The sequence below is a fragment of the Dryobates pubescens genome, chromosome 20 (genome assembly GCF_014839835.1).
Source record: "Dryobates pubescens isolate bDryPub1 chromosome 20, bDryPub1.pri, whole genome shotgun sequence".
NCBI lineage: Eukaryota > Metazoa > Chordata > Aves > Piciformes > Picidae > Dryobates > Dryobates pubescens.
The window spans coordinates 19730568-19758361 of NC_071631.1; the positions used below are offsets into that span (position 1 = coordinate 19730568).

General features: G+C 55.2%; 1 protein-coding gene across 1 annotated transcript in view; it reads left to right on the forward strand.

Moving 5' to 3' along the window:
* Nucleotides 1-27794, forward strand: part of STX8 (syntaxin 8) — a 176658-nt gene that overhangs the window by 24841 nt on the left and 124023 nt on the right. The window contains exons 5-6 of the mRNA XM_054170935.1: nt 9159-9283; nt 10572-10664. Coding sequence (XP_054026910.1) covers nt 9159-9283; nt 10572-10664 — 218 coding nt within the window. The remainder of the gene's footprint in view (nt 1-9158; nt 9284-10571; nt 10665-27794) is intronic.

Sequence of the window (27794 nt, forward strand, 5' to 3'; positions counted from 1 at the left end):
TGTTTGTTGTGAGGGTGCTGGAGGCCTGGAGCAGGCTGCCCAGAGAGGTTGTGGAGTCTCCTGGTGTGGAGAGCTTGCAAGCCCAGCTGGGCACTGTGCTCCTGGGCAAGCTGCTGTGGGTGCTCTGTTTAGTAGGGAGGTTGGACTGGGTGATCTCTGGAGGTCTCTTCCAACCCTAGCATGCTGCTCTGTCAGGTGTGGTTCTTCTGGGGGTGTCCCCACTGAAGAGTGGATTTGGAAGTGCTTGTGCTCATGAGGGTCCTCCTGGGTGTTTCAGAAGGGAAGAGAGCTTTGCCTTTCTGCATTCACATTATTCTTGTTCCATTGACTAGCTTGGAGCTTCCTTCAGTTCCCTTTCAGGCAGCATGAGCAGCTGGCTCCCGAGTGAGAGAGCACCTTACAGTATGTTACAGTATGTTATGTTCTTCATTGATGATCTGGATGAGGGGGTTGAGTCAGTCATCAGCAAGTTTGCAGATGACACCAAGCTGGGAGCAGATGTTGGTCAGTTAGAGGCCAGAAGGGCTCTGCAGAGGGACCTCGACCGACTGGACAGATGGGCAGAGGCCAACAGGATGGCATTCAACAAGTCCAAGTGCCAGGGGCTGCACTTTGGCCACAGCAACCCCATGCAGAGCTCCAGGCTGGGGTCAGAGTGGCTGAGAGCTGCCAAACAGAGAGGGACCTGGGGGTGCTGATTGACAGCTGCCTGAACATGAGCCAGCAGTGTGCCCAGGGGGCCAAGAAGGCCAATGGCATCCTGGCCTGCATCAGGAACAGTGTGGCCAGGAGGAGCAGGGAGGTCATTGTGCCCTGTGCTCAGCACTGGTTAGGCCACACCTTGAGTCCTGTGTCCAGTTCTGGGCCCCTCAGTTTAAGAAGGACATTGAGAGACTTGAAGGTGTCCAGAGAAGGGCAACAAGGCTGGGGAGGGGTCTGGAGCACAGCCCTGTGAGGAGAGGCTGAGGGAGCTGGGGTTGCTTAGCCTGCAGAAGAGGAGGCTCAGGGTGACCTCATTGCCCTCTACAACTACCTGCAAGGTGGTTGTAGACAGGAGGGGGTTGGTCTCTTCTGCCAGGCAAGCAGCACCAGAACAAGGGGACACAGTCCCAAGCTGTGCCAGGGGAGGTTTAGGCTTGAAGTGAGGAGAAAGTTCTTCACTGAGCGAGTCGTTCGTCACTGGGATGTGCTGCCCAGGGAGGTGGTGGAGTCACCGTCCCTGGAGGTGTTCAAGAGGGGATTGGATGTGGCACTTGGTGCCATGGTCTAGTCGAGAGGTCTGTTGGGACAGGTTGGACTTGGTGATCCTTGGGGTCTCTTCTAACCTTAGTTATACTGTAACTGTAACACTGCAGCTCCTTGGCCATCTCCTTGGGGAGTGCCCTGCGCAGCCAAGCTGGGGTGCCCTGGCCCCTTCAAAGCGCCCCGCTCCTTAAGTGTGTCGTTAAGGGAATGTTCAAGTGATCATCCAAGCCATTGTCATATGACCCAAGGGCTCGTTTCAGAGGCAGCCTTGCTGATCAGCCCTCTAAAGCAGCCCTAAGCCTTGCTGTGTGGCCTTGCTCTCAGCCGAGCGCTGGTTGACTAATCTGAGTTACTCGGGGAGCTCTCTGAGGCTTCGCAGGGAAACATCCAAGGGGGCAGATAAGCCCTCCCTTGTTAAGCACTGCCACGGCTCCCTCCATTCGGACCCCCCCCCCCCCAGGCTCTTTCAGCCTTGGGCTGGGCTGCTAAAGCCCTGGTAATTAGTTAAATCTGCTCCCGTAATCAAAAGGCAGCCCCCACACTCCGGTGCCCGGCGGAGATGGAGGTGATTAACTCGGCGCGGGCGGTGGGTGGCTAATTGGATAAGCTTTAATCTTCACACCGGCGAAGGCAAACACGGGCAAGATCAGAGGAGGGAGGAGGAAGTGAGGCTGGGTGGTGTGGGAAGGTAGTTACCAAACATGTCACAAAGATTATTGGAACCAGCAGACCAGTTGTCATGACCCCAGCTGCAAGAATAGGGCAGATTAGGAGGGGGGCGGAGGGAGGGAGGGAAGGAGGGGTGCAAATGATTTCGGATTTGCTTGCCTTGGCTTTTTAGTTTGGGTTTGTTTTTAACAGGCTGCCATAGTTGGGCTGCTCTTAGCAGGCAGAGAGCTTCCTGTTCTCCTTGCTGCAGCTAACAGCAGCTGGCAACATTCCTTCAGCCTGTGTTTTGGGTGCTCGCTGATTGAGTGAGGAGCTGGGGGACACCGTGAGGATCTCTGCATCTTCAGAAGCTATCCTTCCATTGTGTTCAGCCTCAGGAGTGTTCCTGCAGTGCTGGGGCCAGCTCTGGAGTCCTCAGCACAGCACAGCCAGGGACCTGTTGGAGCAGGGCCAGGGGAGGCCACAGCAATGCTGGCAGGGCTGGAAGCCCTCTGCTGTGAGGCCAGGCTGAGAGAGTTGGCCTTGGGCAGCCTGGAGAGGAGAAGGCTCCAGGGAGACCTTCTGGTGGACATTCAGGGCTTCAAGGGCTGAGCAGAAAGCTGGGGACACTATTGGGTAGGGCTTATTGTGAGAGAACAAGGGAGGATAGTTTGAAACTCACAGAGGGAGATTCAGAGTGGAGAGAAGGAAGAAATGTTTGACCCTGAGGGTGGTGAGAACCTGACCCAGGCTGCCCAGAGAGCTGGCTGGCAGCATTGCAGGTCAGGTTGTGTGGGGCTGTGAGCAACCTGCTGTGGTTGGGGATGTCCCTGCTGGCTGCAGGGGAGCTGTATTAGATCAGCTTTGAAGGTCCTTTCCAGCACCAACCAGTCTGGGAGTCTGTGAACCTGGCAGCAGTTGTGGTGAGGCTCACAAATGGATGTCATTAACCCCCCCAAAGCAGTGAGGAAAGCCAAGTATCATGTGTGGAAATGTCTTCAAGTTGTAATGCTGGGGACTTGATGATCTTGAAGGTCTTTTCCAAGCAAAACAATTCCATGATGCCAAGGTGGGGCTGTCTCTGTCTAACCCAGCCTGATTCCCTCCCCTGGCCAAGACCTGCCAGCCTTCCTGGAGGCACCAAGGAGCAGAGTGCTGAGGAGGAGGAAGCCCAGCTCCTGTCTTCCCACATGGGCCATGGTTGGCACAGCAGGGCAGGCTGGGGGCTGTGCTGTGCTCTAGGGTTCCTATTTCAGCACCAGCAAGGGGATTCACAGATTGCATTGGACCCTCAAAGGTCATCTTGTCCAACCCCCCTGCAGTCAGCAAGGACACCTCCAACCAGAGCAGGCTACCCAGGGTGGAGCAAGATCTGTCTTGGGCTCCTAGTCCTGTAGCAATAAAATCATTTCTCTTGTTGTTATTCTGTCAAATCCATTTCCTTGAGATGGGACTGGATGAACCTGTGAACATTTTCAGGGAGGAGAGGTGAAGTGTTCTTGATATTACCTGGCTGTGAGTGTGAGATGCAGTGTGCTGCTAGACAGGGTCCAGAGGAGGACCACAAAGATGACCAATCTTGAGTGGTTTTTGGCTTGGTCTTTGGGTGGTTTTGTTTGGTTGGGTTTTGAATCAAGTTCTAGGATTCAGAATAATAAACAAATCTCAGTTTAAGCAGGACATTGAGACACTTGAAGGTGTCCAGAGAAGGGCAACGAGGCTGGGGAGGGGTCTGGAGCACAGCCCTGGGAGGAGAGGCTGAGGGAGCTGGGGTTGCTTAGCCTGGAGAAGAGGAGGCTCAGGGGAGACCTTCTTGCTCTCTGCAACTCCCTGAAGGGAGGTTGTAGCCAGGTGGGGGTTGGTCTCTTCTCCCAGGCACCCAGCACCAGAACAAGAGGACACAGTCTCAAGCTGTGCCAGGGGAGGTTTAGGCTGGAGGTGAGGAAGGAGTTCTTCCCAGCAAGAGAGATTGCCCATTGGGATGTGCTGCCCAGGGAGGTGGTGGAGTCCCCATCTCTGGAGGTGTTTGAGGTGATTGGATGTGGCACTTGAAGCCATGGTTTAGTTAGTCTTGAGGTGCTGGGTGAGAGGTTGGACTTGATGATCTCTGAGGTCTTTTCTAACCTTATTGATTCTGTGATTCTATGATCAGAGGGCTGCAGCATCTCTGCTGTGGGGACAGGCTGGGAGAATTGGAGCTGTTCAGCCTGGAGAAGGGAATGCTCCAAGGAGACCTTAGAGCTGCATTTCAATATCTGAAGAGGACCTGCAGGCAGGCTGGGAGGCACTGTTCAGAAGGGGCTGTGGGGATAGGATGAGAGGCAGTGGTTTGAAACTGGAGCAGGGCAGAGTTAGGTTGGACATCAGGAGGAAGTTCTGCACAGTGAGGGTGGTGAGACCTGGAACAGGTTGCTCAGAGAGGTGTTTGAGGCCCCATCCCTAGAGCCATTCCAGATCAGCCTTGCTGTGGCCCTGAGCATCCTGCTCTAGCTGGAGATGTCCCTGCCAGGGGCTTGGACAAGATGCCCTTTAGGGTCCCTTCTGATGCACTCTGTAAGGTTCTGTGATGTGTGCCTGAGATTTACAGATGGCCCAGAACTGAGGAGGTGATGAATTATTTCCTAGCTGTGTTGATTCATCCCATGGCCAGGAGATGTCTCTAGTTCACCATAAATTCCTCAAGCATCTGCTAGACACAAGCTGGCTTGTGCTTGAATGCCCTTGCTTGAAGACTTCAGCCACACAGAGTCACAGAGTGCCAGGTTGGGAGGGACCCCAGGGACCATCTGCTCCAACCTTTCTAGGTGATAATGGAGTTGAACTGAGCTGGCCCAGCACCCTGGCAAGCTGAGTTAAACTGCCCAGTGTAGGGGAAGCCACCACTTCCCTTGGGAGGTGATTCCAATCTCTCTCTGTTCTCATGGGGAAAACTTGACTCCTGGAGTCTCATGGGGATCTCCCCAGCGGTACCTTGTCCCCATCACCCCTTGCCTTTTCCATGGGACTCCTTGTCTAAAGGGAGTCTTCAGTTATCTCCATGGGTCATCCCTTTGCAGACCCAAACCCTGGACTGATAGAATAGAATAGAATTAACCAGGTAGGAAAAGGCCTTTGAGCAAGTCCAACCTCTCACCCAACACCATCTGATCAACTAAACCATGGCACCAAGTGCCTCATCCAGGTTCTTCCTAAGCACCTCCAGGGATGGGGACTCCACCACCTCCCTGGGCAGCACATCCCAATGGGCAATCTCTCTTGCTGGGAAGAACTTCTTCCTAACCTCCAGCCTAAACCTCCCCTGGCACAGCTTGAGACTGTGTCCTCTTGTTCTGGTGCTGGGTGCCTGGGAGAAGAGACCAATCCCCACCAGGCTACAACCTCCCTTCAGGGAGTTGCAGAGAGCAAGAAGGTCTCCCCTGAGCCTCCTCTTCTCCAGGCTAAGCAACCCCAGCTCCCTCAGCCTCTCCTCACAGGGCTGTGCTCCAGACCCCTCCCCAGCTTGGTTGCCCTTCTCTGGACACCTTCCAGCACCTCAACATCTTCCCTAAACTGAGGGGCCCAGAACTGGACACAGGACTCAAGGTGTGGCCTGACCAACATAGGGTCTATGAGCTCCTTCCCCCCAGCTCCACTGACACTTGTGCAGGGTTAGCTGCTGTTGCTGAAGGGGTCTGTGGCTGTATTAAACCCCCAACCTGATTTCAAGCATGTTCATGGACCACAGGGTCAGGATACCTATCATAGAATGGTTTGGGTTGGAAGGGACCTCCAAAGATCATCCAGTCCAACCCCCTCTGCAGTCAGCAGGGACATCCTCAACTAGAGCAGGCTGCCCAGAGCTCTGTCAAGCTTCACTTTGAATATCTCCAGGGATGGATCCTCAACCACCTCCCTGAGCACCGTGTTCCACCACCCTCGTGGGGTTGTCCCTTCACAGAGAAGGGATCTGGGCTCCTTGGAAAAACAAAACAAAGCTGGGGAGGGACTTTTGAGGGTGTCAGGGAGTGGTAGGACTGGGAGCAATGGAGCAAAACTAGAAATGGGGAGATTGAGATTGGCTGTGAGGAAGAAGTTGTTCCCCATGAGGGTGGTGAGAGCCTGGCACAGGTTGCCCAGGGAGGTGGTGGAAGCCTCCTGCCTGGAGGTGTTTGCAGCCAGGCTGGAGGTGGCTGTGAGCAACCTGCTGCGGTGTGAGGTGTCCCTGGGCATGGCAGGGGGGTTGGGACTGGCTGAGCCTTGAGGTCCCTTCCAACCCTGACAATTCTGTGATTCTAAGCCCTATGGAACAGGAATGTTCCCCTCAACAAGAGCTCCTCCAAGAGCATTCCATAGCAAACCAGCCACTCCAAATCCGAGCTCTCAGTGCAATTAAAACATATGGGGAACTTAAAAGCTCCTCAAAATTGCTCCCTGCTCTTCTTGTTTGTGGGGTTTTTTTTGGGGGGGGGAGGGGGGGAGAACAGGGCCAAGGTGAAGTGAGAATAAACCCCAGAGCTCCAAAGAGCCAAAGCTCTGAGCTCTGTCCAGCTGCCGAGGAACTGCTCCCGAGATGACTCTTCGCCCGAATCCGAGCTGCAGTCCTGGGTTCCTGTGACTCCCAATCTGTCATTTAATGTTTGTCTTGAAGGAGAAGCTGCTGAAAAGCTGCAAGGCAGAGAGCTGCTGCTGAGAGAAATGCTTCAGTGACATTTCATTTTTACTGCTGGGATTTATGTGCCCTGGCCCCGAACAAGTTGTTTTCCGTTGCGAGCGGGGAAGTGGCCGCAGCGCCAGCAACCTCCAGGCGGGATTCTTGTGGAGGAAGAGCCCTGACTTGGGTTCTCTGGGTTTGCAGAGCACAGGGACACAGAATCCTAGAGCTGCTGAGCTTGGAGGAGACCTCAGCATTCTGTGATTCTGATGAATCTGCTTGCACAAGAAAGCTGGGGAGGGACTTTTGAGGGTGTCGGGGAGGGACTTTTGAGGGTCTCAGGGAGGGGTAGGGCTGGGGGGAATGGAAGACAAATAGAAATGGGGAGATTGAGATTGGCTGTTAGGAAGAAGTTGTTCCCCATGAGGGTGGTGAGAGCCTGGCACAGGCTGCCCAGGGAGGTGGTGGAAGCCTCCTGCCTGGAGGTGTTTGCAGCCAGGCTGGAGGTGGCTGTGAGCAACCTGCTGCAGTGTGAGGTGTCCCTGCCCATGGCAAGGTGGGGGTGGAACTGGCTGAGCCTTGAGGTCCCTTCCAACCCTGACAGTTCTATGGTTCGGAGGTCAGGGTGCTCACAATGAAACAGATAACCAACTATCAAAATAGTTTCAGCAGCAGTCTCTGAAAATATAATGGATTAAAACTAAAAGGTTTGGAGGAGAAAGGTGAAACAGAATTTGCATCAGCTCTCTACAAAGAAAAGTCCAGCCCTAACAATTCTCTGGCCTCTGAAATCATCCAGTCCAGCCACTCACCCAGAGCTCACAGTCCCACCACTGCCCATAAACCAAGCCCCTCAGCACCACATCCACACAGCTTTAAAACACCTCCAGGGATTGGGACTGCAGCACTTCCCTGGCAGAAACTTTCTGAGGAGAAAGTTCTTCACAGGGAGAGTTGTTGGCCCTGGGGATGAGCTGCCCAGGGAGGTGGTGGAGTCCCCATCCCTGGAGGTGTTCAAAAAGGGACTGGATGTGGCACTTGGAGCCATGGTTTAGTTAGCCATGAGGTGCTGGGTGACAGGTTGGACTTGATGATCTCTGAGGTCTTTTCCAACCTTATTGATTCTATGAAGTCTCTTCCAGTGCCTGAGAACCCTTGCTGGGAAAGAATTGTTCCTAATATCCAAACTGAACCTTCCCTGGCATATCTTGAGGCCATTTCCTCTTGTCCTGTCCCTTGTTGCATGTGAGAAGGGACCAACCCCCACCTCACTGCAACCTCCTTTGAAGGAGTTGTAGAAGGTGATGAGGTCTCCCCTCAGCCTCCTCTTCTGAAGTCTGACAACCTCAGTTCTCTGAGCTGTTTGTCATAGAAGCTGTGTTGTGTGCCTGGCTTCATGGTGATGCCAGACTGGGCAAAGCAGGAGAAGTGACTCTGTGACTTCCCTCTGCAGTGCCTGAAATGCAGACTTGGTCAGTTCTGGGCACCCCAGCTCAAGAAAGAGAAAGAGCCACTGGAGAGAGTCCAGAGCAGGGCCACTGAGGGGACTGAAACATCTCTAACATGAGGAAAGGCTGAGAGACCTGGGGCTGGAGAAGAGAAGCTGAAGGGGGAAATCTTATCAATGCTGACAGATATCTAAGGGGTGTCAGGAGGATGGAGCCAGACTCTTCTCAGTGGTCCCCAGGAGAAGAGGTAATGGACACAAACTTGACCAGAGGAAGTTCCATCTAAACAGGAGGAGGAACTTCTGCACTGTGAGGGTGGCAGAGCACTGGAGCAGGCTGCCCAGAGAGGTGCTGGAGTCTCTTTCTCTGGAGACTTTCAAGGCTCACCTAGAAGTGTTGCTGTGTGATCTGCTCTATGTGATCCCTCTCTGGCAGGTGGGGGTTGAACTGGTTGATCTCCAGAGGTGCCTTCACTCTCACCATTCTGTGGGTCTGTAACTGTTGGTAGTTAGTGGTCCTGCCTGATTTGCTGCTTCATTCATGAATTGAGCTTTCAGGCTGTGTTCCAGGGTTGAAGTGTGTTTGATCCCACAGCAGATCAGTCCTGTGTTCACAGGGTACATAAGGTTGGAAGGAACCCTCCAAGGGCATCTTCTCCAACCCTCCTGCAGGCAGCAGGGACACCTCCAGCCAGAGCAGGCTGCCCAGGGCCACACATGGCTGATCTTCAATGTCTGCAGGGTTGGGGCCTCAACCACATCTCTGGGCAACCTGTTCCAGTGTCTCACCACCCTCACTGTGCAGAACTTCCTCCTGATATCCAACCTGAATCTGCCCTGCTCTAGTTTCAAGCCACTGCTCCTCATCCTGTTCCCAGCATCCCTCTGCTCGGGGCAGTCTTGGATGCACCCAGGATTTAATGTCTATGATACACAGTTCACCATGGAGGTCTGAATTGTTCACTGCAAAATGCATGCTCCTCCTGCTTTCCCACCTCTGGGCAGAGCTGTGGAGCCTGGGAGGTGTCTTTGTTGCTGGAGCTGGTCGGGTTCTTCTTGGCTAATTCCTTCTGTGATTGCAGAGAAGCTGGTGGAGCGCAGCGGACGCCCCCACTGCTGGCTGCCACCCATGGGTCACGCCAGGAGGGGCTTTTGGGTTCAAAATCACTGACTGAAGTTGTCTTTCAGATCTAGCCTCATGAGTGGAGGGGTCAAACGAGGTGTCAGCAACCCATGGCTCTTGGAAGAGTCGGAGGAAACCCGAGGCCTTGGCTTCGGTGATCTCAGGCAGCAGCAGCGGAGGATCATAGAAGGTACAAGAGTCTGTCTGCTTCTTAGGAGCACTGCCAGGCCTCCAAGAGGAGCACCTCTTGGAAAGCCAATGCAGTAAGCTGGGCTGAGGCTTTATTGCCTGCAGAGGTCATAGAGTCACAGGATCCTTGTGGTTGAAAAAGTCCTTTAAGATGCAGACAGTCAAGGTGAAGCTTGCTGGGGCTCTGAGCAATCTGATCCGGTTGGGAAGGACAGAACGGTTTGGGTTGGAAGGGACCTTACAGGATCATACAATTGCAACCCCCTGCCCATGAGCAGGGACACCTCCCACCAGCCCAGCTTGCTCAAGGCCTCATCCAGCCTGGCCTTGAACACCTCCAGGGAGGGGACATCCACAACCTCCCTGGGCAACCTGTGCCAGTGTCTCACCCCTCTCACTGGAAAGAATTTCTTCCTCATCTCCAGTCTCAATCTGCCCTCTCCCAGCTCAAAGCCATTGCCCCCTGTCCTGTAGTGACAGGACCAGCCCTTGCCAAAAGTCCATTCCCAGCAATGGTGTTGCCAGCAGGTGCAGGGAAGTGATGGTCCCCTCTGGGGAGCACTGATGAGGCTGCATCTTGAGTACTGGACTCAATTTTAGGGCCTTCCCTCCAAGAAAGACATAGAGGTGCTGGAGTGTGTCCAGAGAAGGGCAATGAAGCTGGGGAAGGGTCTGGAGAACAGGGCTGGGGAGGAGCAGCTGAGGGAGCTGGGGGGGTTTACTCTGGTGATGAGGAGGCTGAGGGGAGACCTCATTGCTCTCTAGAGCCTGAAAGGAGGTTGCAGTGAGGTGGGGGTTGGGCTTTTCCCCCTAGTCTCAGGGGATAGGAAGAGAGGAAATGGCCCTGAAATTGTGCCAGGGCAGGCTTAGGTTGCTGCAGGAGTGGTCAGGGATTGGAGATCAGCTGTGGGATTCTCTTGTGCCAGGGGAGGTTTAGGTGGGAGATGAGGGAAAATGTCTTTCCTGCAGGAGTGGTCAGGGGTTGGAGATCAGCTGTGGGATTCTCTTGTGCCAGGGGAGGTTTAGAGGAGATGAGAGAAAATGTCTTTGCTGCAAGAGTGGTCAGGGATTGGCAGAGGCTGCCCAGGGAGGTGGTGGAGTCCCCAGCCCTGGAGGCTTCAATGCAACCTGTGGCTGTGGCACTTGGGGACATGGTTTAATGGTCATGGTGGTGTTGTTGGGTGGAGGGGTGGTGATCTTAGGGGGCTTTTCCAACCCAGCCAACATCATGGTTCTGTGGCTGGGATGTCAGCATTCAGTGTGACTCCTGTGGGTTGTCTTTGGTGCAGAGCAAGATGCTGGGCTCGATGCTCTCTCCTCCATCATCTCCCGGCAAAAACAGATGGGGCAGGAGATTGGGAACGAGCTGGATGAACAGAATGGTGAGTACCAGATTCCCAGACTCATTTGCATCTGAGATCATGATGTGTTTCTTGCACTCCTCACCCAGCTGCACTGCTTCTTGCCTACAAAGCAGCAAGTCCACACCGTGGAGGTTTCCGCAGGAGCAGCCCCTGCAGGCCGGGTCCGTTCCTGACCTCTTGTGTTTCTCTGTGTGCTCTGTCCAATGTCCTGCCTGGGCCATGCAGGCACACTTGGTGTGTTTTTGTCACCCCTGCCTTGCTGAGAGGAGAGCTTGGTGGTGATTTCTGCCAGGCACAGATGAGTTCTGTGCTCAGTCTTTTGCGTGTTTCACTTCTGTGGCTCTTTCCCTGGTGAGGTTTCTGCCTCGCTGGGTTTTGCTTGGGGGTTGGTGCCTTGGGGGTTGGGCTCTTCTCTCCAGTGATAGGACAAGAGGAAAGGGCCTCAAGTTCCCTAGGGGGAGGGTTAGGGCACTCCCAAGCCTGGAAGTGTTCAAGAGTTCAGGTTGGATGAGGCCTTGAGCAACCTGCTCTAGTAGGAGGTGTCCCTGCCCACGGCAGTGGGGCTGGGAGTGGATGGTCTTGAAGGTCCTTTCCAACCCAACCCAATCTGTGATTCTGTTACAAGAAAGACATAGCAAGAAGGACACTGAGGGGCTGGAGCATGTCCAGAGTAAAGCACCAAAGCTGGTGTGGGAGAAGAGCCCAACCCCCACCTTACTCCAACCTCCTTTCAGGGAGCTGTAGAGAGCAATGAGGTCTCCCCTCAGCCTCCTTTTCTCCAGGCTAAACCCCCCCAGCTCCCTCAGCTGCTCCCCCCCAGCCCTGTTCTCCAGACCCTTCCCCAGCTTGGTTGCTCTTCTCTAGACCCTCTCCAGTTTTGTCTTACAGAGAGTTCTAAAGCCTAGAGCAAAGCAATTCTCAGTGCTTCCATGTGAGCAATGTTTTGAGCTCCAGGCAACTCTCCCAAAAGATGGAAACTGTCCTCTGAGTGCTCAGGACAGAAGGTACAGAGGATGGCCTGATGCTGACTATGGGCCAGATCCTGGGGTTCTGCCTCTACTTGTCACTGTCCCAGAATCATACAGTGGTAAGGGTTGGAAGGGAGCTCTGCAGATCAAGTCCAAGTCCCCTGCCAGAGCAGGATCACCTAGGACAGATCATGCAGGAATGCCCCCAGGTGGGTTTTGAATCTCTCCAAAGAAGACTTCACAGCCTCCCTGGGCAGCCTGCTCCAGGGCTCCAGCAGCCTCAGGGAAGGCTTTTTCCTTGTGAGAATGAAGCCCATCAGCCATGCTGAGTGTGGCCTTTGCAGGCCTGTAAGCAGGCTGCAAAAGGTGGGAGCTGCTCTGACCCTTACAAACAGGGCCCAGAGCACTCAGCTCTTGGCTTCATCACCACCCAGCAAGTGGAACCTCCATGTTTGCTCTAACTTGATGCAGTCCCTTCATTATTTCCCCTGTGGCCCCAGGGGGGATGTGGTTGGGGATTTCATTGCCACAGCCACACTGGAAGAGCTAAAATCCTTTGTGATGTTTTCCAGGGGCTGCTTTCCCTGTGCAGAGCTTCCTTCATGCCCTGGGCTTAACTATCTGCAGGCTGTTCCCAGGCACTCTGCCAGTGCCCTGGCACTGCTGCAGGGTCAGGATGAGGAGGGCTGCCCAGTCATTTCCCCTGACTCAGGACCCCTCCTGCCCAGTGCTGAGTGAGAACAGCATCACCTCTGTGTGTGTGGGAGGCAGGGGAAGTTCATCTTCCTCAAGTGCTGCACCAAGATTTCTTGTTCTCCAAGTCAGGTTTTCCATGGAATTGGCCCTTTTCTGCTGGAGGCTTCACTGCCACTCCCCAGACCTGCTTTGGACCTTCCCACCTACTGCAGCTGCAACTTCTGGTGAGGTTGCACCTCGAGTCCTGGGTTCAGTTTTGGGCCTCTTACTCCCAGGAGGACATTGAGGGGTTGGAGTGTGTCCAGAGAAGGGCAATGAAGCTGGGGAAGGGTCTGGAGAACAGGGCTGGGGAGGAGCAGCTGAGGGTACTGGGGGTGTTGAGCCTGGAGGAGGCTGAGGGGAGACCTCACTACTCTCTACAGCTCCCTGAAAGGAGGTTGCAGTGAGGTGGGGGTTGGTCTCTTCTCCGTAGTCTCAGGTCATAGGATGAGAGGAAATGGCCTGGAATTGTGCCAGGGGAGGCTTAGGTTGCTGCCAGAGTGGTCAGGGATTGGCAGAGGCTGCCCAGGGAGGTGGTGGAGTCCCCAGCCCTGGAGGTGTTCAAGAAGTGTGTGGCTATGGCACCTGGGGCCATGGTTTAGTGGCCATGGTGGTGCTGGGTTGATGATTGGACTGGATGACCTGAGAGGGGTTTGTCAACCCAAACAATTCTGTGATGCTGTGGTGCCTTCAGCTTCCTCTGGTGCCATGATCAAATGCAGCTCAATGCAGAATTGGCTGAGGACATTTGATAGTTGCTGAAACAGACCTTAGGGAGCTAGAAACTGTTCTGACTTCCCAGGCAACCTCCTTTTCAGGTTTGTTTTTCCCTTCTCTGGCAGCTCAGGGTCTGTTCTCTTGGGATGTTTGCACTTCCCAGCTGTTGGAGGTGGCCTGAGGCATTTTCCCTTGGATGCCAGTTGGTGTAGCTGTGTATTTGCAGATGCCCAGGTACTGGAGGCATCCTGATTTAATTCTGCAGAGTTAGGATAGAATAGGATAGAAATAGGATAGAAATAGAATAGAATAGACCAGGTTGGAAGAGACCTTCAAGATCATCAAGTCCAACCTATCACCCAACACCATCTGATCAGCTACACCATGGCACCAAGCAGCCTATCAAGTCTCCTCCTAAACAACTCCAGGGATGGGGACTCCACCACCTCCCTGGACAGCACATCCCAAGGGCAAATCTCTCTCTCTATGAAGAATTTCTTCCTCACCTCCAGCCTATATCTCCCCTGGCACAGCTTGAGACTGTGTCCTCTTGTTCTGGTGCTGGGTGCCTGGGAGAAGAGACCAACCCCCACCTGGCTACAACCTCCCTTCAGGGAGTTGGAGAGAGCAAGAAGGTCTCCCCTGAGCCTCCTCTTCTCCAGGCTAAGCAACCCCAGCTCCCTCAGCCTCTCCTCCCAGGGCTGTGCTCCAGACCCCTCCCCAGCTTTCTTGCCCTTCTCTGGACACCTTCCAGCAGCTCAACCTCCTTCCTAAACTGAGGAGCCCAGAACTGGACACAGGACTCAAGGTGTGGCCTAACCAGTGCTGAGCACAGGGCACAATGACCTCCCTGCTCCTGCTGGCCACACTGTTCCTGATGCAGGCCAGGATGCCATTGGCCCTCCTGGCTGCCTGGGCACCCTGCAGGCTCATGTTCAGCCTACCATCGACCACTACCCCCAGGTCCCTCTCTGCCTGGCTGCTCTCAGCCACTCTGCCCCCAGCCTGTAGCACTGCCTGGGGTTGCTGTGGCCAATGTGCAGAACCTGGCACTTGGCTGTGTTCAGTCTCCTGCCCTTGGCCTCTGCCCATCTGCCCAGCCTGTCCATGTCCCTCTGCAGAGCCTCTCTACCCTCCAGCAGATCAACTCCTGCCCCCAGCTTGCTGTCAGCTGCACATTTACTGCTGATGGACTCAATGCCCTCATCCAGATCATCAATGAAGATGTTAAAGAGGATGGGGCCCAGCACTGATCCCTGGGGCACACCACTGGTGCCTGGCTGCCAGCTGGCTGTGGCACCATTCACCACCACTCTCTGGGCTCAGCCTCCAGCCAGTTCCTAACCCAGCTCAGAGAGCTGCTGTCCCAGCCAGGGGCTGATAGCTTGGCCAGCAGTTTGCTGTGGGGGAGGGTGGCAAAAGCCTTGCTGCAGTCCAGGCAGACCACATCCACAGCCTGCCCCACATCCAGCAGGCAGGTAAGCTAGTTCTGGAGGAGAGGTGGTACCTGTGAGTTCCTTGTGTCTGTGCAGTGACTGCCAAGTGAGCCACACGGGCTCCTAGGAGGGTGCTTGCCAGGTGGTTGCTATTTTTCCTTCACGCTGGGCTGACAGACAGTGGTGAAGAGCAGTTTGGTGAGCAGACAGGCCTGGCTGTGGTGGTTGCTGGGCTCTGCAGAAGAGTTGGTCTTCTCCTTGGGCACACTGGCTGCCACCAAGCCTTGCCCTGCAGCACCCATCACTGTTGGTGCTTCTGGCCTCCCTCTGTGGTCAAGACACCAGCAGGGATTGCTGAATCCCAGGGTGATTTGGCCTGGAAAGGGCCCCAGGTAGTGATAGGACCAGGGGGAATGGAATGAAGCTGGAGGTGGGGAGATTCAGGCTGGAGGGGAGGAAGAAGTTCTTCCCCATGACAGTGGTGAAGCCCTGGAATGGGTTGTCCAGGGAGGTGGTTGAGGCCCCAGCCCTGGAGGTGTTTAAGCCCAGGCTGGATGAGGCTCTGGCCAGGGTGATGTAGTGTGGGGTGTCCCTGCCCATGGCAGGGGGGTTGGAGCTAGATGATCCTTGTGGTCCCTTCCAACCCTGACTGATACTGTGATACTATGAAAGCTCACTGGAGATACAGTCCAATCCCCCTGCTCCAGCAGGGCACCCACAGCAGCTTGCCCAGGAGCACAGTGCCCAGCTGGGCTTGCAAGCTCTCCACACCAGGAGACTCCACAACCTCTCTGGGCAGCCTGCTCCAGGCCTCCAGCACCCTCACAACAAACAACTTTCTCCTCCTGCTCAGATGGAACCTCCTGGGCTCCAGTCTGTGCCCACTGCCCCTTGTGCTGTCCCTGGGCACCACTGAGCAGAGTCTGGCCCCAGCCTCTTGCCCCCCACAGCTCCTTTAGCTCTTGCTGAGCATTGCTCAGCTGCCCTCTGGGGCTGCTCTTCTGCAGGCTCTCAGCCCCAGGGCTCTCAGCCTTTGCTGCTCCCAGAGCTGCTCCAGGCCCCTCAGCAGCTTTGTAGCCCTGAGTCCTGTTGAGATTCCAGCCCTGTCCTGGCTGCTGCTCTCCAGCCAGGCAGCAGCACTGCTGTCAGTCAGAGGTGAGTGGAAGTGTCTGTGGTGCTGCAGGGACTTGCTGCAAACAGGCTCAGAACCGACAGCACAGCAGGGCTGGGACTGCTGCCTCTTAGGGCACAGCTTGGCCTCAGGTCTCTCCCATCCAGGGCAGGCAGCCCAGCTGCTTTGAGGACATTTTTCATGGCTGTTACAGGACACAAAAGCAGCCCTCAGGTCGTTTCACATTTCTGGTTATTAAGGCCAGTGTTGCTCTAATACAAACTAATTAGCCTGCTGGGTGGAAGCTGCTGGAGCTCTGGAGGCTGAAGGCAGTGGGCTCGTGGCTGGATCACATCATTGTTAGCCTCAGTTTGTAAATAAGAGATGATTGAAGACCAGAGCTGCTCAAAATGCTCAGGATCTTGTCTAAACAGTCTGTGTGTTCACCAGATTGATTTCCAGCCCTGCATGCTTTGCCCTCCCCCCTTCTGAGGTGACTGAGTTGTCTGCTCCTTGCGTTTGGAGGTGCCCAGGGCTCCTCCAGAGAGAGGCTGAGCCCCAGCAGGTTCAGGTTGCCTCCAAACCCCCTCAGAGAAGCATCTGGTTTTGATATTCTGGTGGAAATGAACCATCCCCAGCCTGATTGACCTCCTGCCATGCAGGCAGGTTTGGGGGTTTGCTTCCTGAGCTTGTTGGATGGAATAGAAGCAGCTTCAGGTTTCCAGGGGACTTGTTCTGTTGGACTGAATCCTGGGGGGGGAAATGAACAGCAGTGTTCAGTCACAGGAGGGTTGGATTGGAAGGGATCTGAAACTCAGCCAGGCCCAAGCCCCCTGCCATGGGCAGGGACACCTCCCACCAGCTCATGGTGCTCAAGGCCTCATTCAACCTGGCCTTGAACACCTTCAGGGAGGAGGCAGCCACAGGCTCCCTGGGCAGCCTGTGCCAGTGGCTCCCCACCCTCACTGGAAAGCATTTCTTCCTCATCTCCAGTCTCAATCTCTCCCCTTCCAGCTCAAAGCCATGGCCCCTTGTCCTGTCACTCCCAGCTTGTCACAAGTCCCTCCCCAGCTCTCCTGTAGCCCCTTCAGGTACTGGAAGGCTGCCCTAAGGTCTCCCTGCAACCTTTTCTTCCCAACTCTCCCAGCCTGTCCCCATAGGGGAGGATCTTCAGCTCTCTGATCATCTTTGTGGCCTCTTCTGGACCCACTCCACCAGTTTGGTGCCCTCATGCTAGAAGCACCAGAATGGCTGCAGTACTCCTGATGATGATGTTCCATCTCCCAAGGAACTTTTTACTCTGGAGGGGAGAAGACTGAGAGGGGATCTGATCAATGTCTATCAATAGCTGAGGGCTGGGGGTCAGGAGGCAGGGGCCAGGCTCTGCTCAGCTGCACCCTGGGATAGGCCAAGGGGCAATGGATGGAAACTCCAGCCCAGGAGGTTCCACCTCAACATGAGGAGGAACTTCTTCCCTGGGAGGCTCCCAGAGCACAGGCTGCCCAGGGAGGCTGTGGAGTCTCCTTCCCTGGAGCCTTTCCAGCCCCATCTGGATGTGTTCCTGTGTGACCTGTGCTGGATTCTCTGCTCCTGCTCTGGCAGGGGGGGTTGGACTGGAAGATCTCCGGAGGCCCCTTCCAACCCCTGACCTCCTCTGATCCTGTGAACCTGTCAAAATCAAACACACTCATGCTTGCTGTCAGGAGGTGGCTTTTAACTGTTTGGAGCAGGGTTGGAGTTGTCTGCAGCCCCTAAGGAACGTGGCCTAGTGCTGGCTGATGAAGAGAAGCCACAATGCTTGGTACCTGCCAAGGAAGCGAGCCCTGCCCGTGCTGCCTGCTGAAGAGCTGGGGCACGAACACTGAGGTGAGGCTGAGTTTGCAGTGGACTGAAAAAAACAGCTTCAGCTGGAGCATTTCCTACCCTTCCAGCACCTGACTGTGCTGCTTGGGTGTTTATTTCTCTGTCAGATTCTGTGCTGCTCTTACAAAGAGCACTGGAAGGGCCCCGGGGAGCTGCCGCAGGGTGGATCTGTCCCAAGCCTGGCTCGGCAGCCAGGTGAGAACTGACACAGGGACCTCTGCACCAAGGGCTGACAGGGTAATTTTCTCAGTGTTGGCTGATGTGGAGCAGCAGGAGGGAGGTGTGAGATGTTCTGGCTGTGGGCTTCACAGAAGGTTGCTGACAGCAGAGGTAGGAATAAAGTGTGAGTGTCTCTGTGCTTTCTGGTGCAGGAGGGATGGTTTCTAGGAGCCAGGCTCCACTGGGAGAGCTCTGGTACAGCAAAGCAGTTTGGAAGTATTGATGAGATGAGAATCATGGAATCACAGCAGGGGAGGGGCTGGAAGGGACCTGTGGAGGTCATCCAGTCCAACCCCCACTGCCAGGGCAGGATCACCCAGGACAGGTCACACAGCAACACATCCAGGTTGGACTTGATGATCTTTGAGGTCTCTTCCAAGCTTGGTGATTCTGTGGGTTTTGAGAGTCTCCAGAGAAGGAGACTCCACAACCTCTCTAGGCAGCCTGTCCCAGGCTTCCTGCACCCTCACACCAAAGAAGATTCTCCTTAGGCTGAAGAGGAACTTCCTGGGTTCCAGCTTGTAGCCATTGCTCCTTGTCCTATCACTGGGCACCACCAAAAGAGCCTGGCACCTTCACCTTGACACCCACCCCTCAGATATTGATAGACATTGATCAGATCCCCTCTCAGCCTTCTCTTTTCAGGCTCAGAGTTATTCTTCAGAGCAGAGATGTTCCAGTCCTTCTATCACTCTTGTAGCTCTTTGCTGGACTCTCTCCAGCAGGTGCCTCTCTCTGTTGACCTGGGGAGCCCAAATCTGGGCACAGTATTCCAGGGGTGGTCTCAGCAGGGCAGAGTAGAGGGGGAGAAGAACCTCCCTTGACCCACTGGACTCACTCTTCTTGCTACATCCCAGAATACCATTGGCCTTGCTGGCCACAAGGCCACATTGCTGTCCTGTGGCTGCAGTGGCTGCTGCCCAGCTCCTTACTAAGAGGCAGTTCATAGAATCACTGAATCAACCAGGCTGGAAAGGACCTCAGAGATCATCAAGTCCAACCTATTGCCTATCACCTAACACCTCCTGACAACGAAACCATGGCTCCAAGTGCCACAGCCAAGCCTTTCTTGAACACCTCCAGGGATGGGGACTCCACCACCTCCCTGGGCAGCACATCCCAAGGGCCAATTCCTCTTTCTGGGAAGAACTTTCTCCTCACCTCCAGCCTAAACCTCCCCTGGTGCAGCTTGAGACTGTGTCCTCTTGTTCTGGTGCTGCTTGCCTGGCAGAAGAGAGGGGAGGGGAGTGGGGGGGAGGGAGGAGGGAGGGAGGGGAGTGGGGGTGAGGGAGGGGAGAAGGGAGGAGGGAGGGAGGGGAGCAGGGGGAGGGAGGAGGAAGGGATGGGGAGTGGGGGGGAGGGAGGAGGGAGGGAGGGGAGTGGGGGTGAGGGAGGGGAGAAGGGAGGAGGGAGGGAGGAGCAGGGGGGGGAGGGGGGAGGGAGGGGAGCAGGGAGGAGGGAAGGAAGGGAGGGGGGGAGGAGGGAGGGAGGGGGGGGAGCGGGGGGGAGGGAGGAGGGAGGCAGGGAAGCGGGGGGGGAGGGAGGAGGGAGGGAGGGAGGGAGGGGAGCGGGAAGGAGAGAGGGGAGGAGGAAGGGGAGCGGGGAGGAGGGAGAGGGGAGGAGGAAGCGGGGGAAAGGGGAGCGGGGAGGAGGGAGATGGAGGGAGGGGGAGAGAGGGAGGGGGAGGGAGGAGGGGAGGGAGAGAGAGGGGAGGAGGGAAGGGGGGAGGGAGGGGAGTGGGGAGAGGGGAGGCTGTGATGGGCAGACAAGGTTATTGAAGAGTGAACAAGCTGGTTTGAGAGGGGGAGAAGGCTTTTGGTGCTCGGGCTGAGTCAGGCTCAAGAGGAGCAGGAAGATCCCTCCAGGAGCAGAGGAGTGGCCCAAGGCAGAGGGCTGGGAAGTCCCTGTCGTGGGATGGCATTACTGCATCGCTCCTGACAGCTGGAGCTCGAGCAGGAGAGGGACTGGGTAGCCTCTCATTGTCTCTTGTGACCTTCTCTGGCTTGCTCTTTCCTCTCTCTTCTACAACTTGGCTTCCTTCAGGCTTCTCCTCCTGCTGCCTTTCTGGAGCTGAGCCTTAATCTCCCCTTCTGAATGTCTAATCCCCACTTTTGAAAGTGCCTGTCAGTGTTCCAGCATTCTTGCTACACTAGTTCCCCTTCTGGATCCTCTGCCAGTCCCCTCTCAGTGTTGGAAGTGTTGGGGTTCTGCAGCTCCTGAGGCCACTGGGGAGCCTGAACTTGCAACAGAGTTGGGGAGGGGTCTGGAGCACAGCCCTGGGAGGAGAGGCTGAGGGAGCTGGGGTTGCTTAGCCTGCAGAAGAGGAGGCTCAGGGGAGACCTCATTGCTCTCTACAGCTCCCTGAAGGGAGGTTGTAGCCAGCTGGGGGTTGGTCTCTTCTCCCAGGCACCCAGCAGCAGAACAAGAGGACACAGTCTCAAGCTGTGCCAGGGGAGGTTTAGGCTGGAGGTGAGGAAGAAACTCTTCATAGAGCGAGAGATTGGCCCTTGGGATGTGCTGCCCGGGGAGGTGGTGGAGTCCCCATCCCTGGAGTTGTTTAGGGGGAGACTTGATAGGCTGCTTGGTGCCATGGTGTAGCTGATCAGATGGTGTTGGGAGATAGGTTGGACTTGATGATCTTGAAGGTCTCTTCCAACCTGGTTAATTCTGTTCTGTTCTATCCTGCTCTGCTCTATCCTGTTCTATTCTTCTGAAATGGCTGAGAGAGCTGGGCTGAGATTTTGCATTACCTTAGACCAAACTCCTCTGGAAGCAGACATCCAAGTTGGGAATCTCAAGCCTGAGTTGTGGAAGTGATCCAAAACTTCAAGTAACTGAAAATAGGACCTTCTGGGAAGCAACTAATGGCCTTAATAGCTGCTCATGGTGGTGTCTGTGTGCCTCTTGCACTCTTGTCCTGCACTTGGGGCACAACAGCAGTGGCTGAAGATGTGCCAGCAGCGTGCCCAGGTGGCCAAGAAGGCCACCAGCCTCCTGGCCTAGCTTGGGAATGGTGTGAGCAGCAGGACCAGGACTGGGATTGTAGTCCTGTGCTCAGCACTGGTGAGGCCACACCTTGAGTATTGGATTCAGTTTTGGGTCCCTCCCTCCAGGAAGGACATTGAGGGCCTGGAGTGTGGCCAGAGAAGGGGAACAAAGCTGTTAGAGGATCTGAAGAGCAGACCCTGGTGAGGAGCAGCTGAGGAACCTGGGGGTGTTTAGCCTGGAGAAGAGGAGGCAGAGGGGAGAGCTTATTGCTCTCTACAGCTCCCTGAAAGGTGGCTGGAGCCAGGGGGGAGTTGGTTTCTTCATCCAAGGAACAAGCAATAGGAGGATGCCCTTGAGTTGCACCAGGGGAGGTTAAAGTTGGACATCAGAAGAAATTTCTTCACTGAAAAACATCCCTGGAGGTGTTTGCAGCCAGGCTGGAGGTGGCTATGAGCAACCTGCTGGAGTGTGAGGTGTCCCTGGCCATGGCAGGGGGCTGGCACTGGCTGAGCCTTGAGGTCCCTTCCAACCCTGACAGTTCTGTGATTCTGTAAATGGATTCTCAGGGACTGGAACAGGCTCCCAAGAGAGGTGGTTGGATCCCCATCCCTGGAGGTGTTTCACATCCATGAAAATGTGGTGCTGAGGGACCTGCTTTAGCACCAGCCTTGGCAGAGTCAGAGAATGCTTGGACTCAATGATCTGGAAGGTCTTTTCCAACTATCAAATGCAGAGTCCTGCATCCAGAAGGAAGAACAAACTGCAGCAGTAGAGGCTGGGAGGTGATCTGCTGGAGAGCAGCCCTGGGGAGAAGGACCTGGGAGTGCTGGTGGGCAGCAAGTTCTGCATGGGACAGCAATGTGCCCTGTGGCCAAGAAGGCCAATGGGATCCTGGGGGGCACTAGGAGTGTGTCCAGCAGATCCAGGGAGGTTCTCCTTCCCCTCTCCTCTGCCCTGCTGAGACCTCACCTGGAATATTGCATCCAGATCTGGGCTCCCCAGTTCAGGAGGGACAGGGATCTGCTGGAGAGAGTCCAAGGGAGGACTCCAAGGATGCTGAAGGGACTGCAGCACTGTCTAGGGAGGAGAGGCTGAGAGCCCTGGGGCTGTTTGGTCTGGAGAGGAGAAGACTGAGAGGGATCTGATCAATGTCTCTCAATAGCTGAGGGCTGGGGGTTAAGAGATAGCCTCAGCTCAGCTGCACCCTGGGATAGGACAAGGGACAATGGATGAAAACTCCAGCACAGGAGGTTCCACCTCAACATGAGGAGGAACTTCTTCCCTGGAAGGGTCCCAGAGCCCTGGAGCAGGCTGCCCAGAGAGGTTGTGGAGTCTCCTTCTCTGGAGCCTTTCCAGCCCTGCCTGGATGTGTTCCTGTGTGACCTGTGCTGGATTCTCTGGCCCTGCTCTGGCAGGGGGGGTTGGACTGGAAGATCTCTGGAGGTCCCTTCCAACCCCTGAGAGCAGTTTGCTAGTTCCCCACACAGTCCCAGGAGATGCCACCTTTCCTTTGGGTGTCTTCCAGAGCCCTTGCAGGCCCAGCAGGACGCAGCAGCAGGACGCAGCCTGGCCGCAGACGAGAGCTTCGCCCTCGCGCAGCGCTCCCGGGCCGCTGCCTGCTCTCTGCTCTCTCTCACACACACGCACCAAACACACACACAATGAGCCTGGCTGGCCTCTTGGCACTGCTCACATTTTTCCTTGACTGGTTGAAGCTGTAAAATAGCTGCTCAACATTTGTCTTCTCAATTATGTGGATTTTTCCACAGTTACTCAGCCCCTACCTCAGCCACAGCGCGGTGGGGAGGTGGGGGTGAAGCTGCCTTCCTCCATCTGTCTTCACACTGATCAGAAAGTGCAGAAACCACCAAGGGGAGGGGGGAAAAAAAAAGAGGTTTAAACTCTTTTTAGGTTGGGTTTGGGGTGGGTTTTTTTGATTGTGATCAGAATGAGGATCCTGGAGATCTTGTTGGTCAATCCCCGTGGTTGGGTTTGGAGCAGGAGAGATCCAGGCAGGGATGTGAGGCTCAGCTTGTAGCAGGAGAGAGTTGCCCAGCTGCTGCTTGAAGCATTCAGGTTAAACTGTTTAAAGAGAAAACAAAACCTAGCTGTAATTGTAGGGCATTTCAGCACTCTGATGACTTTTTTTCCATGTTAATTTAGGGTTTGAGTTTGTTTTTTTTCTGCCCCTTGTTGTAATAGAAAAAAAAATCTCAATTTGGGACCATGGAGGGGGTTGGGGGGTGAGGGAGGTGTTTTCCTTGCCTGCTTTCCCACTTCTGAAGGGTGGCTGCTGCCTGTGGTGGATGGTAAAGAAAGGAGCAAGGCACCAAGTGGGGCTGTTCTGCTCTGCAGCCCCTGTTTGGTGAGGCACAAAGCTGGCTGGGAGCAGCTGGACTGGTGGAGCCTGACCTTGGAGGTGCTGCTTGCAAGGAATAAAGGCAAAGGATTCACCATGTGCTGGGAGGTGGAGGAAATGGGTCCAGGAGATGGAATGGAACAGAGTGGAATAGAATGGAGTGGAATGGAGTGGAATGGAATGGAACGGACTGGACTGGAGTAGACTGGACTAGACTAGACTAGACTAGACCAGACCAGACCAGGTTGGAAAAGGCCTTTGAGATCATTAAATCCAACCTCTCACCCAACACCATCTGATCAACTAAACCATGGCACCAAGTGCCTCAGCCAGGCTCCTCTTGAACACCTCCAGGGATGGGGACTCCACCACCTCCCTGGGCAGCACATCCCAATGGCCAATCTCTCTGTCTGGGAAGAACTTTCTCCTCACCTCCAGCCTAAACCTCCCCTGGCACAGCTTGAGACTGTGTCCTCTTGTTCTGGTGCTGGGTGCCTGGGAGAAGAGACCAACCCCCAGCTGGCTACAACCTCCCTAGGGAGTTGGAGAGAACAAGAAGGTCTCCCCTGAGCCTCCTCTTCTCCAGGCTAAGCAACCCCAGCTCCCTCAGCCTCTCCTCACAGGGCTGTGCTCCAGACCCCTCCCCAGCTTTGTTGCCCTTCTCTGGACACCTTCCAGCAGCTCAACATCTTTCCTAAGCTGAGGGGCCCAGAACTGGACACAGGACTCAAGGTGTGGCCTGAGCAGTGCTGAGATCCTCTGTAATGATCCATTTCGACACTCTTTCCTGGAACAGCCTCACAGGGAAGCTTAGGCTGTGTGGTCAGCTGAGTGGGCAGTGAGGTGGGCTGAGAACTGGCTGAAGGACACAGCTCAGAGGGATGTCATCTGTGGTGCAGGGTCTAGTTGAGGCCTGGTGCTCAGCAGGGGTCAGGACTGGGTCTGGTTCTTCAACATCCTCATCAATGGCTTGGGTGAGTGGACCCTCAGCTGGATTGCTGATGATGCCAAACTGGGAGGAGTGGCTGACACCCCTCAGACTGTGCTGCCATTGAGTGAGACCAGGCCAGGCTGAAGAGCTGGGCAGAGAGTGAAGGTGAGCAAAGGCAAGTGTAGGATCCTGTACCTGGGGTGGAACAACCTCCTGCAGCAGCACAGGTGAGAGGAGACCTGCTGGAAAGCAGCTCTGCAGAGGACCTGGGAGTGCTGGTGGGCATCAAGTTCCCCATGAGCCAGCAATGTGCCCTCTGGGCCAAGAAGGTTGATGGTGTCCTGGGGTGCATGAAGAAGAGTGTGGCCAAGAAGGCTGAGGGAAGTTCTCCTGCCCTTCTACTCTGTCACATTTGGAGTCCTGGGTCCACTTCTGGGCTCCCCAGTTCAGGAGAGACAGGGAACTGCTGGAGAGAGTCCAGGGGAGGCTGCAAAGCTGCTGAGGGGCCTGGAGCAGCTCTGGGAGCAGCAAAGACTGAGAGCCCTGGGGCTGAGAGCCTGCAGAGGAGCAGCCCCAGAGGGCAGCTGAGCAATGCTCAGCAAGAGCTAAAGGAGCTGTGGGGGGCAAGAGGCTGGGGCCAGACTCTGCTCAGTGGTGCCCAGGGACAGCACAAGGGGCAATGGGCACAGACTGGAACCCAGGAGGTTCCATGTGAGCAGGAGGAGAAAGTTGTTTGTTGTGAGGGTGCTGGAGGCCTGGAGCAGGCTGCCCAGAGAGGCTGTGGAGTCTCCTGGTGTGGAGAGCTTGCAAGCCCAGCTGGGCACTGTGCTGCTGGGCAAGCTGCTGTGGGTGCCCTGCTTTGGTGATCTCCAGAGGTCCCTCTGCTTTTTGCCTGAGTCAGGAAGGTTTTTGCTGTGTGTTGCAGCCAGGCTCCCAAATGCTCTCTCCCTTGCTCCCTTCAGCTGCTGCTGGCATGAGCAGGCCGTGGCCGCCGCCGCGCTCGCCGGCGGTGAGGTGTCGGTGGCTCTGGGCACTCTTCTCTTCCTGACCCATTGAGCACCACTCAGGCTAAAAATGCTGGGTTTATTTTTGAGTATTTGCTCTTTGTGGCTGTGCAGCTCCAGAGTTCCTACTGCCTGAACACACTCTGACTTCAGTGCTTCCTTCCACTCTTCAGAGCATTCGGGGAGGGTTGTTGGGAGGACAGAGTCGCTGCCTGCTCTGTCCCACACCCCTTGGTAAGTTGCTTGCCTAGGCCTGAGTGGAAGGCAGGCAATCTGCAGGCTCTGAAGAGGAGTCATGCTTGGTAGGAAGCATGTGCTCTTGCATCATGGTGATTGCAGAGAGTGGCTGCTGGCTGCCTAATGGATTTCCCAGAACACTTGGAGGGTGGAAACCTGAAGGGTTGCGACACAGGAGAGAATCAGAAACCCATGTTTCTGGGCATGTTGTTATCCTGAGGCATTGCTGGAATCCAAAGAGTGCTTTGAACTGGGTTTGCTCATCACCAGCAGGCTGGGGGAGGGCTCTCAAGCAGATTCTCCTGGTTTTCCCATTAACTCCACAAGTGCTTCCAGCTTGGCTCTTCTCCTGTCTTTGCATGCAGAAAGTATCCTCGGTCTGCTCTTCTCCTAGATACTGAAGAGAAGAGAGAAGAAGGCTCCAGGGAGACCTTCTGGTGGCCTTTCAGTGCTCCAAGAGGCTGATCTGAAAGCTGGGGCCAGACTATTGGGCAGGGCCAGTTGTGACAGGACAAGGGGGGATGGTTTGGAATGAAAAGAGGGAGATTGAGACTGGAGAGAAGGATGAAACCAACCTGAGGCGAGGTCGGAGTGAGGAGGGGGCAACCTCTTCTTGTTTGGGTAGGAAGAACCCTCTCAGGTAAAGCCCAACCATCAACCTATTGCCACCATGGCCATCCAACCATGGCCCCAAGTGCCATGTCTTGAACACCTCCAGGGATGGGGACACCACCATCTCCCTGGGCAAGCTCTTCCAGTCCCTGACCACTCATGCAGCAAAGAAATTCTTCCTAATCTCCAACTCCACCCTCCCCTGGCCCAACCTTCAGGGCACCCTTCCTGTCACCTGGTAGGATTGCCCTTGTTCTGTAGTGGAACGTTCAAAGTGTGAGCAGCAGCAGGTGGGAACCTGTCTGGATGCAATCAGGAGGCAGACTCCATCTCTTTCCAGAAATAAAACCTCTCCCAGACTAGTGCTGGAGCTGCTCCAGTCCTGCTCCCTTGCTGAGCAGGCCTGAAAAAGAGATGCACTTGTGGCATCTGCTGGAAAGCCGATGGACTCCATCACCTTGATCACTTGCCTGGCAGCTCCAGTTCTCTGCTGATCTGTTCTGCAATCAATAAATGGGCCATATGGAATCACTCTGGGAATCAGCACCTCTCAGAACTAGGGAATGCAGCATCCTGCAGCGCTCTGGCTGAGGCTAGCAAGGAGAGCAGGGCAGAGCTCCTTGCTCCAGGCGGTGGTGTGTGTCTGGCTGGCTGCAGCGTGGGGTTGGAGGGGGAACTGTGGCTTTCTGCTGCTTTCAGTGCTGCTTAGCTGCTGTAAAATCTGCTGTGGGTCCCAGCCTGGCAAGGGCAGGTGACACCTGGTTGGGCTCAGATGTTGAGGCCCTTTGTAAGGTGCCTGTGCACAGCCCATCATACAATGGTTTGGGTTGGAAGGGACCTTAAAGCTCATCCAGTTCCAACCCCCCTGCCATGGGCAGGGACACCTCCCACCAGCCTCATCCAACCTGGCCTTGAACACCTCCAGGGAGGGTACACCCACAACCTCCTTGGGCAGCCTGTTCCAGTGCCTCACCACCCTCACTGCAAGGAATTTCTTCCTGATCTCCATTCTCAATCTCCCCTCTTCCAGCTCAAAGCCATTGTCCCTCATCCCCTCCCAGCCCTTGTCAGATGTCCCTCCCTGCCTCTCCTGTAGCCCCTTCAGGTGCTTCCTTGCAAGCTTGGGTGGAACAAGTCCTGTGAGTATAACCTTTTTTCTGTACTTGCTGATGGATTAAAATGGGATCCATCCCTGTGCATCCCAAACCAAACAAGATGTGTTGTGACTCATATTCTGCCTTGCACCACAGCTCCTGCACTTTGCCATTTCCCCCATGTCCTCTGGGGGTGGATGTGGTGGGCTTGTTGCCCCCAGTCCCCTGCCTCTTGTGTAAGCCATCAAGAACTGAGTCAAGCAAAAACCAGAAGGGCAGAGGATGAGCCAGATGGAACACTTTGGAATGATCTTTGAGGATAAAATCCCAGAAGCCCATCATGGTGGAGGTTGGGAGGGACCTCTGGAGATCATCCAGTCCAACCCCAGTGTTGCCGGGAGCATCTCTCATCTGTTCGAGGGCACATTTGCTCCGACTCAACTCCTCTGGCTCTAAGTACAAGGCACTTGTAAGTCTGCAAAGCATTCTGACCTGAAAGTTCATCAGTAACAACCATTTCAAATGAGAGATGGATCCATGGTGGATGTTAGAAGGGACCTCTGGGGATAGAATAGAATAGAACAGAATAAACCAGGTTGGAAGAGACCTTCAAGATCATCGTGTCCAACCCCTCAACCAATCCAACACCACCTAAACAACTAACCCCTGGCACCAAGCACCCCAGCAAGTCTCCTGCTGAACACCTCAGTGATGGTGACTCCACTACCTCCCTGGGCAGCCCATTCCAATGGGTAATCTCTCTGTATAGAACTTCTTCCTAACATCCAGCCTAAACCTCCCCTGGCGCAGCCTGAGACTGTGTCCTCTTGTTTTGGTACCCATCCAGTCCAAGCCCACTGCTCAAGCAGGGCAC